This window comes from Hemicordylus capensis, chromosome 2, assembly GCF_027244095.1.
Source record: "Hemicordylus capensis ecotype Gifberg chromosome 2, rHemCap1.1.pri, whole genome shotgun sequence".
NCBI classification, from domain to species: domain Eukaryota; kingdom Metazoa; phylum Chordata; class Lepidosauria; order Squamata; family Cordylidae; genus Hemicordylus; species Hemicordylus capensis.
The window spans coordinates 167,760,919-167,773,651 of NC_069658.1; the positions used below are offsets into that span (position 1 = coordinate 167,760,919).

The 12,733-nt window shown below is 45.6% G+C and overlaps 1 protein-coding gene across 24 annotated transcripts in view; it reads left to right on the forward strand.

Moving 5' to 3' along the window:
* Window positions 1–12,733, forward strand: part of SUPT20H (SPT20 homolog, SAGA complex component) — a 61,715-nt gene that overhangs the window by 28,704 nt on the left and 20,278 nt on the right. For all 24 annotated transcript variants that reach the window (XM_053301176.1, XM_053301184.1, XM_053301192.1 and 21 more), the window contains 3 exons: window positions 600–754; window positions 7,515–7,547; window positions 8,728–8,848. In XM_053301176.1, coding sequence (XP_053157151.1) covers window positions 600–754; window positions 7,515–7,547; window positions 8,728–8,848 — 309 coding nt within the window. The remainder of the gene's footprint in view (window positions 1–599; window positions 755–7,514; window positions 7,548–8,727; window positions 8,849–12,733) is intronic.

Genomic DNA, 12,733 nt, shown 5'->3' on the forward strand with positions numbered 1-12,733 from the left:
TTGCCACTACACTATTCTCACAATGTGGCTTCCAGCGGATTAGTAGCCATTGATAGACCTGTCCTCCATTAATTTGTCTAAGCCCCTTTAAAGTCATTCAAGCTAGTGGCCATCACCACATCCTGTGGCAGAGAATTCCATAGATTGATTATGTGCTGTGTGAAAAAGTCCTTCCTCCTGTAGGGGTCGGGTGGGTGTGTGAAATACCAACCTAATTCCAATTTCTGCAGACTGTGCGTAAACCAGGAAAAACAAAGAAATAATTCTTGAATAGGTATCATGTTGCACAGAATAAAAAGTAAAGTATTTACTTTTGGATAGAGAAACCATAATATATCTATCATTTCCCATTCCCCAACCATCTCTTAACACTCTGGGGGATAACCTTGGTCACAACATCTCTGCTAATTTAGCAGAGCTCTGACTCTGCCTGAAACTTTTATTTTGTTTTTTAAATTCTCTTTGTGATTAGGGGCTTTGAGAACCTCAAATTCTTGTCTTTGAAGGGCTGTCCAGTGGGTTAACCTTATTTTAGTCTGCATATTAGAAGAGTCTTTCAGAAATTGACTGCTTGTATAAATTATTTTTCTCTTTGATAGGAGGTAAAAGATGATTATGTCTTTGAATGTGAAGTTGGCAGTCAGCTTGAGAAAACAAAACTGACCATTTTTCAGTCATTGGGAAATCCATTATACTATGGTAAAGTACAAATGATTAAAGGTGATGAAGATGAGAATCCAGCAACTCCATCGCAGTAAGTGGCTTTAATCTTAGTTTTTAGAAGAAGTCATGTTGGTTGATATCCAAACAAACACTGCATTTGCGCCCATAACATTTTGCATACACAATGGGGCAGGATGACTTCCATCTGTGCCTCCCAGAAATATGTCCCTGAGGGTCCACAGTGGGGTGCAGGAAGAAGGGAGGGTTGACAAAATTCTTCTCTCCCTCATTGGATGTGTGAAATACTGGTCTGGATTTCAGCCACTGTCTACAAGAATGACTTTTTGAACAAATTTCTGCTGATTTATGGAATTTGCTTTTTAAAACCTTTATATTACAGAAATGGGGGTGGGGGTGGGAAATACTTCAAAATGTAGTTGGTTGACATTTTGCCTATTCATGTACAAACTGTTGAAGGAATCCTAAAGGCTTAAATTTAAACACACTTCTGAGAGCAAAGGTTAAAGGTGACAATTTAAATGTTAACACTTGACACTGACTTGTATTTAATTCAGGTCATACACATAATTGTCTAGTCTACTGTAATTTCTGAATTTCAAAACCTGGTTCACACAGAGGTCTAAGATGATCCCTCCATATGTGTACTGAAACCTGCTGCTGACTGTAGCACTGTATAGTTGCTACATTTGGCCAAAGAGCCCTGTTCCAACCCTCCCTCTCCCCCTGCTATCCACTCACTCATCTGATAGCAGCATAAGAATTCTTGCAGCATCGGATAAGAACAAGGAAATTGCTGCAGTGTATTTAAGGTTGAAATTACATATTTAACGAATGCAGTTAACTAATGAGTCAAGTTTATCACTAGTAATAGTAAGTTTATTTCGGTCCTTAGACCAGCTTAACATTTAAAATTTACAAAATATTCAGGTTGCTAGTACAAACTCTACGAAGTTTGGATGCAACAAAATAAAACTTGGCCACATTAATAGGGGTAACAGATTTAAAATTAGACAGCAAAAAATCCAAGTAAAATTGATCTGTATGGCCAGGATGATTCTTTAAGAGAGGAGCAGTGAACCTAATACAAGCATCCCTATAAAATTGACAGTATAGAATAACATGAACTGACTCTATATCCTCTGAGCCACAAGGGCTACGACGCAATGCATACGGAACTCATTTATATTTCCCGTGTAGGAGTGCAGATGGAAGGGCATTCAAACGTGAGAGGGTCAAGCAAGTTTATCACTGTAAATATGCAGTGAGGAGAGAGTCAGAAGGTCGAAAAGGTACAGGCAAAGTCATTCTGGGATAGTCCAGTAACCATTTGTTCTTCGACATGGTCTCTGTCTTCTACACAAATGGGCTATGTGCCTGCACAGAGACCTTGTCGGAATCTAACAAGCTCAGTTCTCCTGCTTCGGGTGGGAACACCGCCCCCAGCCGCTATATGCAGCTGCGCCACTCCTCATCCCCTCAGTCTTTCTTGGTCCACGCTTCAGTGAACATTGTGGAGTCTGCAGCTCAGCAATGAGTAGGATTCAGCTATCCTCTTGTTTTTCTCCCTGCTTCTTTGATTTCTTTCTTTTAAAAATTCTCCATGTAGTAGTGTTTTCTGTTATTTGCATTTTGTTTTTGCAGGTTTTTCCCTACTTTGGAACTCCGATCCCGGCCGGGACAGAGTGTGGTGGCTGGTCGGCCTTCAGCATTTATGCCGGGTACAACAAACTTTAAAAAATGTGTCTGCTGTGGAACTAAGATCCCTTCCCCCGATACTCATACCGAATGTCTCTTCTGCTTGGGGGAATCCCACATTGTCGAGACCTGACTTCATTGCCCAACAGTTCATGAAGCAGGCTTGCAAAAATAGGGCTTCTCACCTGCACACAGCCCTGTGGGATCTGGCTCTCCATTCTTCAGAAGCCTTGTCGCTGAAGCGGTCAGTGAAGATGGTTTAATCAATGCAATCGGAGTGTGAGGAGATTGAAAACCGAGCCTCGATACCGGTTTTGCAAGTTACATCGAGACTTTTCGGTGGGTCATCACCTCCCTTCTATACCCAAGAAGAAGAAGGCGGAGGAGGTTCCTGCATCGGAGGCCCCTGTTGCCAAGAAGACTAAAGTGGCCTCGGATCATACCATGCAAGAATCATCCATGTCAATGCGCCCTAGTTTGCCTGTGGTAATGGAATCGTTCAATGTGCCCCACAATCAAACTTGGTTGATTAGAGAACTTTTGGTGGCGACGGAGGAACCAGGATATGCTTTGTCAGAGGAGGCGTATTCGCTGACCAGGCCTGCAGAAGATGCCTCATGGCTACCTAGAAGACGGTCACCCTCTCGGGCCCAACAAGAGCACGTTCCCCCTAGGGACCGTTGTACCCATTGAGAACGGGAAGAACACCCCTCAATTTACAGACGGGACCGAACCTGGGACTGGTGTGACCAGTCTTATCAGGATTGATACCGGGCGCCGGAGTATCACTTCCCCTTGAGCGCAGTTGAACCATCAAACAGTGAATTGCACCAGGACTCCGAATCATATGATTGATAACAAGTAGACTGGTAGTCTGACTATTCCTATTATGCCCGCTCCTACTATAGCTCCTGCTACTCAGAGGATCCTGCATATGGGAAACCCTTGGCTATGAGGGGTTGGCGAGAACCCCCCTCATATTCAGAAGGGAGGCCACGTTCCCACTCACCGCAACGCTCCCCGAGGGACCGTGCAGAGCATCGCAAACTGCCCCCTTCAGTTCCGGTGATGTGATACCTCAGGCCATCTTGCCTTCCCAGATGCCAGCAACAGGACTTTCCGCTTCGGTACTGGACAGTCAAGGTAGCAAGCCAGGCTCCCCTTCGGGTGCAACGCCTGTACCACAGGACTCTTATGAGAGCGATGTTATGAGAATATGAGAGCGATGTTAGCTTACAGGACTCTGAGGTGGTTTCTCTGGGATCATCCCCGCTCGACGTCCAGTTGGACCCGAAGCCAGTCTCCCCGTTGGAGGACCTCAAACTGTACATGACTTATGTGACGCAAATGGCTTCAGCCCTGGGCGTGAACCTGGGGAACCGATAGAAAAGAGAGCTGGACCTGTTGTTCAGCCAAGGTACTGACCGCTTTGCCTCTGAACCCAGCATTGTTAAAAGTCATTTGGGGTCACTGAAGGAAACCGACGATGCTTTCCCAGCCTAACAGGTGTCTGGAAAACTTCTATAGGGTGAAGTTGGACAATGATACATCATTTCTGAAGAACTACCCCACCCCGAATTCAATCGTTATGGAGGTGTCCCTGCAAAGGACAAGAGTCCACAGCCAGATGGCACCCAGTGAGAACTGGGTGGCAGAAAGTTAGACTCTTTTGGGATGCGACTTTACTCCACCTCAGCCCTACATTTGTGGGTGACCAATTATCAGGCTTATAATGTCCGATATAATCATTTTTTGTGGGAGAAGGTGAGTTCCTTTCTGGATCTCCTCCCACAGGGCAAGAGGGATCCAGCCAAATCGTTTGCCCGCAAGGCTATCCAAGTAGCCAAACAAGAACTTGATTCAGCCCCACATTCGGCGGAATGCGTGACTAAAGTGATGGCAACGTCAGTGGCGCTCAGACGACATGCTTGGTTGCGGTCATCGGGACTGTACTATGAGGCCTGGGCTAGCGTCAAGGACCTGCCCTTTGAAGGCTCTAGCCTCTTCTCTGAGCACACCGATGATACACTCCAGAAGGTACAGAAATTGAAGAGCACAGTGCACTCCATGTCCTATTCTTCCCTGACTAGCAAGACACAGAGGACTGCTAAGTGGTCGCCTTATCAACCGTGGAAGGCCCCATCCCAGCAACAGTCACCTTCGGAACAGTCCTCTCGTGGCAACAGGTTCCAGCCAAGATACAAGTTGGGTGGCCAGCCCAGTAAGCCGGTCTGTATCAATTATCTAGAGCTGTTGGCCATTTCCAATGCTCTCAAAAGTTTCCTGCCCCTAATTGGGTGTCATTCAGTGTTAATACAAACAGACAATACGATGGCGAAATCCTATGTCAATTGGCAGGGCAGCACATCCTCGAGGATCCTACTGTTTCTGGCACTGGACCTATGGCATTGGTGCATGGCACATGCAGTGTCGCCTCAGGCAGTCCATATTCAGGGTGCACTGAATGTCCAGCCAGACACTCCGAGTAGTTGGCAGTGGCCTCCAACGAGTGGGCATTGCATCAAGGTGCAATGAGGGACATCTTTCATCTGAGGGACATATTTGTAAATTGTGGGGGGGGGGTCCAAACTCTGGGCCTATTTGCTTCCCAGGATAACACATAGTGTGCCCTCTACTGCTCCGGGCAAGGGGATGGCGAGGGTTCTCTGGGAGATGCCTTTGTCCTGTCTTGGACAGACCCTCTTCTATGTGTTTCCCCCGTTTCCCCTCATTCTGAGGGTCCTGCGCAAACTGAAGGCGGATCGGGCCAGGGTAATTCTGAGAGCCCTGTAGTGGCCCAAGAGGCCTTGGTTTCTGACTCTGAGGCGCTTGGCAAGGGACTGGCAACGTCTGTCTGTCCAACCGGACCTGCTGTCTCAGGAACAGGGATGGGTGCTTCACCCAGATGTTCAATTCCTCCATGTGTGGCAGATCTTGCCGACTTCCTGTTGAGACTTAAGGAAGTTTTGGTTGCTGCTAGAAAGCAGTCCACATGGAAGTCGTATGATCACAAGCGGACCCATTTCACTTGCTTCGCTTCCCTTCATGGGTTTGATGCCTTTAACCCATCTTTACAGGCTATTCGTAATTATCTATTGTCCCTTAAGGAATCTGGTTTAAAGTTTTCATCTCTTAAGGTGTATTTGGCTGCCATTATAGCACATTCTCCCTCTGACCACACATGTTCCTGGACAATCCAGTTATGTCACCAGCTTGAGACCTGTTGATAGTTTTGGCTGGTCTACTATGGCCGCCGTTTGAGCCTTTGGCTTCAATTTCCTGACCTGGAAGGTTGCCTTTTTGGTGGCCATTACCTCTGCCAAGGGGTTGAGTGAGTTAAGGGTCCTGAGGGCTGACCAGCCATATCTTCAGTTCCATAAGGACAAGGTTGTACTCAGGACGGATGTCAAGTTCTTGCCCAAAGTGGTGTCTGTGTTTCACCTTTCGTCCCTACTCACTTTGTCCGTGTTTTCTCCAAATCCTTCCTCGGATGAGAAAAGGAGGTTGCACCGTTTAGATGTTCGAAGGTCATTGTCCTTCTACATTCAGAGGTCTGCTGAGTGGAGAAAATCTCATTCTTTATTTGTTCTGTATGATGGGCCCCGTAAAGGTCTCCAAGTCTCGGCCCAGTCCATGTCTAAGTGGATAGTTTCCACAATTGAACTTTGTTATCAATTGGCTCATAAGCAGTTGCCTGCAACTATTAAGGCACACTCTGTTCTGTCAGTGGCGGCCTCTGTGGCCTTTGATCAGGCGGTCTCGTTGGACGCTATATGTCAGGCGGCTACTTGGGCTTTGCCCTATTCATTTATCTGTCATTATGCTATTGATACCAGAGCATGGAATGATGCTGTATTTGGCAAGAGTGTCCTGTAATTCATTTTCAGTTAATGTACTTGTTTCTACAATAAAGAATTCTGGCAAATTATATATTGCCTCTGTTTTTCCCTACTCCTCAGGTGCTTACTTGTTATGCACTCATTTGTGTAGAAGACAGAGACCACGTTGAAGAACTACAGGTTGCTCATATGTAACGTTGGTTCTTCTAGTGGTCATCCGTACTCCTACACGCCTCCCTGTCCTCCCTGCGGGGTTAGGGAGTTCACTGAAGCTGGACTCTGTGACTGAAGGGATGAGGAGTGGCGCAGCTGCATATAGTGGTTGGTAGGGATGTGCACAAAACTGGTTCACCCGGTTTGGTTTGAATTCGAACCGGGAGGGGGATGTTCAGTTTTGGGTTTGCACAAACCTCCAAAAGTGGGTGGGGTGCTAGTTGGCACCCATGGGTGCCTACCACCCAATCCCCAAAGCAATCGGACACACGTATATTTTTAATAAATATTTGAAATATTTTTAATTTTCTCAAAGGGTATAATGGGACTTGAACCAGCCCACAAAAATTTCAAAAATTCCTAAAAAATCGTACGAGAGTCCGATTGCTTTGGGGGTTGGGTGGTAGGCACCCATGGGTGCCAACTACCACCCCACCCACTTTTGGTGGTTCGAACCGGTTTGAACTGGTTCTAATTGGAACACACACACCTCCAATTTGGTTTGAATTCAAACCTGCAGCTCTAACCTGATGGCTGGTTTGGCTCGAATTTGAACCATCGAACCAAAGTGGTTTGAATTTGAACCGGTTTGTACATCTCTAGCGGTTGGTGGCGGGTTCCCGCCCAAAGCAGGAGAATTGAGCTTGTTAGATTCTGACGAGGTCTCTGCACAGGCGCATAGCCCATTTATGTATAAGTACAGATGACTACTAGAAGAACCAACGTTACAGATGAGTAACCTGTAGTTTGGAAGTGATCTCTTGATGATTAGAGAGGAAGGATGGATCCCAAAAGGCTATTTTTATGTTCCTGTGCTCAAGGATCCTGTTTGACAGACCATCTAGTTGAGCAGGATACTTCCCCACCATGTCCAGACAAATCAATCTAGAATCTACTAGCCAGGGTATGAAGGCAACAGCCTCTCCCTGTGGGTCATCCCCAGCGCCTGTTGTTCCCGTGTATATTGCTTCTGAATGTCATGGTTCTATTTAGCTAACCTTGCAAATAGCCTTTGATAAAAAAATATACACTTCATTTCATCTGTTCTTTCTACGTTAATTACCATACTGTGTTCTCTTTCAGTTTTCTTATTGGCTCAAAGTCAGAAGCAGAAAGGTAAATAAGCAGAGTTTTCATGATTCCACATTTTTCCTCAAGATATGATGAATGCTATTTACGTAGTCGTGAATGCAGTTGCTCTGCACAAAACACAGAATATTAAACCTGTAAACCATAATGTGTGGTTTCCAAGTTTATCTTCAGCTTTGTTGGTATAATGCCTAGTTTGTTTTGTATTATCCTCCCTGCCTTAAAGAGTCCTGATGATTCTAGATAGAAAGATGCTCTGGAGTCTTGTGTCTTTTTTCTTTCTTAAAAATTTCCTTGTATTCCCTTGCTGGAATGTTTTTCTACATCTTGCTAAAACCTCTTGTTGCCTTTTTTCTGTGGAAGGTGTACTCTTACCCCTCTTATAAGTCAAGGCAGTTTGTTGTGAAGTTGAAATTACTTCATGTTAAAACATATTGCCTTTGTTTAAACAATACTCAGTTTTACCAGGCTCTCATCAGTTTTATGCATGTTTTTTCAGAAGTAAGTTCCACTGCGATCAGTTGAACCTATTCCAAAGGAAATATGCATAAGATTGTAGCTTTCACCATTTAATCTCTCTCTCAAAATATATTTTTTTAAGCACCTGTGCCTGAAGAGGTAACGTGTAACTCAAATGCTTGAACACTTTGAATATCACTATAGTTGGCCTAGTGTAGCTTGCAGATGAGACTTTTCTTTGTGACTGCCCAATTTAGTTACCAAGTCCTCGCAAGGGGGTTGGCTCTCATCCATGCTTTTTTCTCTGCCATTTATTGGAAGCGTTCCAAGCCCCACCCATTTTCTGTTCTATCTTCCCATCATACTCATAAGTTGGCCCTTGTGCACAAGTGAGCCTTTGCTCCTGTGCAGGCTACAGTCTCCATTCCTGGCTAGGGGACCATTAGGGCTTCTGTCCCCTTGGCTGGGCTGCATTCATCTTCCAGCATGGATACTGTTCTTGAGCCCTGTGGCCTCAGTTTGGTGCAGATATTGTGGGGGAAGATTTTGCACAGAAGTTGATCACATCCAACTGTAGTGTTTAATTTCAGTCCCATATTTTGTTGACTGAAAGCAATGAACAGGGAACGAGAGTCCAAGAATAAAAACGTCCTTACATTTCTAGTTTTGTGTACCCTGTTAGACAACCTGCATGTAATACATCTACAATTGAATGAATGAATGAATTGTTTTTAATGTTATGTTACAGAGTAGTCAACCAGTACCAGGAGCTTCTTCAAAATGAAGCCAAGTGCTCAGTAAAGATGTATCATAACTCAAGTGGATCAGTCCACCATCTGGGTCAGCTTTCTCCTGGCAAAGAAATGGAAGTAAGTTATTACTGAATAATAGAAAACCTTTTTTTTTAAAGTGCCACTTATACAGGATTCCATTTAATCTGTGTTTATCATATGCTCACTTTTTAGTAATTTAAGTGCTTGAAGTTTGACCCCTCCACACTCTGCATCTGCTGTGGATTGTTTTCCTCTGGTGCTGGTGTGCATACTTCCTCCTTGAATATTTCCTCATGACAAATTAAACACCAAAATATTGTGAGCAGCTTTCCTGATTGCTGAACAGGTTGAACTGATTTACTCTGTCTAGACCAGCTGAATCTGTCATTTTGGGAGTTCAGGTACCATCACCATGTCATATAGAAAAAGACCGATAGCAACATGATATAATCTGGCTGCAGCTCTGAGAAATTGCTATTTCTCTGCTGGAACTGGGACACTTGGGGTAGTGCCAGACACAACTGGGGTAGTGCCAGACACAACACAAATGGCTACTCCCTACGTAAAATCCAACAACTGTGGAGTATGGTAAGCTACTTGACCTGCCACTGTTGGTCATTCTTCCCAGCCTCGGAGTACTCTAAACCTGGCAAAGGGTACAGCCCCTATTTTCCAAATAACATTTTGAGCCCAGCACAGTTGAGCAAGACAAGGTCACTTTCTCTGATGCCTGGAGCCGAGGACATCTCTCATTGGGTTATCCTTTCCCACGTGCTCCCAGGCAGGTCTAATGAAATTCTGTTACTAGCCTTAAGAGCCCAGGACGGATATCCCCGCCCAGTTCTTTTAGTCCCGCTGTGCTCCTAGGCAGAGATTGTTTGTATTGCTCCTATTATTACTTTAATACTTTAATCTTTTAAAAACTTTCATCTTCCTCAGATCTTTCTCCTTGCACCTTAACCTTAACCTATCTGTATCACTCAAAACAAACAAACAAAAAACCCGTTCTGTCGTCCTTTACCTCTGTGTGTCTTTTTCAATGTCTGTTGCCTGATGGAGAGACAACAGGCTATTAGGCATATTTTAGTCCCCATGGGGAGAAGGACCTCGGGCTTCCCTTTGCTACTAGAGTGCTGGGTTTGCCTCCGCTGCAATTAGCTGCCGTGCCATTAACGGCTGCACCATTGAATGAGGACACCAGTGCAGGGGACGCCGGATTGGGTCCCCTGATCCCCGTGGATAAGGACGCCAAACTGGGTCCTTCATTACTGGCCCATGCGACGAGGAGCTCCATGAGGACAAGAGATTTTCAGCCGGGTAGCGTGGGCCAGACCTTGGTCTCGCTCTCACCTGTCCTGAGCTTGCGAGAACAAATAGTAGTCATTGCAGCCGCTGCGACATCTAGCAGTTCTGCAAATGGTGGCTCGGCAATTTCAGCGGGAAACCCTGGAACCACCACGACTCAAAGCAGTGCTTCTTCCACGGACTGCCATGGAGCCAGATCCAGACCCAGAGGGCTAGAATCCTCTTCGGTACAGAGAGGAAGTAACTCAGGACCAGTGAGATCCCTCCTTGTCATGGCTAGCCAGGGACCCCCCTTACCTAACCCTCAAGCTGCCCTGGACTTGCAAACTGTCCAAGACTTGCAACCTTTTAATCTGCCTTTAGATATGCCTGCTACCTGGCAGAATTGGATTAAAGAAACTTTGACTGTATCTTTGAAGCAGGTTATGAAAAAGGGGGAAAGACCCAAGAAAAGGGGCAGGGATCACTCAAAATCTCCCTCCTCTTCTGAGGAGTCTGCCTCCCAGCTGCCCAGAAAAGCTAGGCGCAAGAGAAAACATACTGACGTTGATGGTCTTAATAGTTCTCATCCACAGGATCGGGTTGAATTGGTGGATTTAAGAGGTGGTCATTCATCTGAAGGGCCTGGTGGGAAATCCCCTGATATCACATCTAATAATCCTTTGCCACCACTGCTTCCAAATGAGCCACTGACTCTTGTTTACCCTGTATCACCAATTCCGTCTGGTACAGGAACTGCTCCAATTACAGTGCCTACTCCCATTACTGCACCAAATCCTGTTGCAGTGCTAATACAGGGAAATCTTCCTATAGATAAGAGGGGAAAGGAGAGTGGTTGGATGATCAGGATAACCCTGCATCCACACTAACTTAACGCTTATTTTCACAGGAGGATTTTGGCCCCCTAGTGTCTAGAGCCGTCAGTGCATTAGACTTTCAGACACCGAGCAATCCAGACTATGCTCCCTCTACTAAGGGATCTCTGGTTTTTCCTAAGCCTAAAAGCAAAGAGCTTCTATTACCACTGCCAGATCTGCTGGCTGATACGGTTAAGGAGGAATGGCTACTCCCTACGTAATTGTTAATTGGTGGCAGTAGCCAACAAACATTATGCCTTTCAGCAAGAGGCCATGGACATGTTCAAGGTGCCTCTGGCAGATGCCCTCGTGGTTGCACTATTAAATGGGGCATTGTTACCTAGGGATGGGGAGTCAGCCTTAAAAAATCAAAATTAAAAAATTGAGGCTTCTTTTAAAAGGGCTAATGAGGCCTCATCCTTATCCATTAGGGCCTCAGCTGCCGCATCCATCTTAGCCCGGACATCTATGGTATGGTTAGATGACCTCATCCAAGACCCTTCTACTGACATATTTATGAGTACGTTTAAGGCACCAGCTTATTAAAATCCAGAAGGCGCAAGCCTTTGTCTCAGATGCAACACTGGATGCCCTAAGATTTTCCTCCAGGGCTTCTTCAGCTATGGTTGTAGCATGTAGACAAGAGCATCCCCCTCCTAGGAGGTCTTTTCAGTTTTCAGTACCAGTCCTTTGGGGCTTTTCGACCTTCCTTTTGAGGGAAGGACAGAGATTCCAGAGACCAGCGTCCTTGGTGGAATAGACAGCGGGGTGGTAGGGCCTACAAATAGGGCAGACAGGCCTTTACCAACCAGCCAAAACCTCAAAAGCAGCAATGACGCCCCGTTGGGGAGTCTGGGAGGTCGACTGTCAACCTTCCTTCAGAAATGGCAGGAAACGACAACTGATCTGTGGGTACTCTCAACAATAGAGACAGGCTACAAGATAGAGCTAACAGGAGTTCCTCTCAACAGATTTTTACCAACTCCAAGATCACGTCGGCTTGTCAAACACTTGGGCCTTCTAGACGCCATCCAACACCTAATGGTTATAGGCTCAATAGAACTTGTACCTACCTATCAACAGGGACAGGGTATATATTCAATAATTTTTACTGTTCCCAAAAAGGACGAGTCTCTCAGGGCTGTATTGGACTTAAAATTCCTGAACCGGTGGGTTCCAAAGCGCAGGTTTCACATGGAATCCCTTCGAACAATAACGGAAGCATTGCAACATCTGAACCTGTTAGCTTCCATAGATCTAAAGGAAGCCTATTTACACATCCCGATACACTCTGAAAGTTGTCATCTGCTCCGCTTCAAATACTGTGGGGTGCATTATCAATACAAGGCACTTCCATTCGGTCTGTCCTCAGCCCCAGGAATATTTACCAAGGTGCTGGTACCTAAGACTGCAGGGAGTACGCATTTTTTGTTACTTGGACAATCTGCTTCTGAGGTTTCTGTCCGAACTGTCGGTGGCAAAGGATCTTCACATGACGTTTCACACACTAGAACAACAAAGGTTCCTCATAAACACAGAAAAGAGCCACTTTCTACCTTCTCACTGGATTCATCATCTCAGCGTGTTGATAGATACCCATAAAGACAGACTATTCTTACCAGACGAATGGGTAAGGATGTTAAAGCAGGAAGTCACAGAGGTTCTGCAGGCTCTCCAGGCCAGACTGTTGTCCCTTGCATGTCTTCTGGGTCTAATGGTGGCCACACTGGATTCCGTACCATGGGCCAGATATCACCTGAGACTGTTACAATGGTTTCTTCTGAAGTTCAGAGTACCCATCTCCAACAAGATCAATATA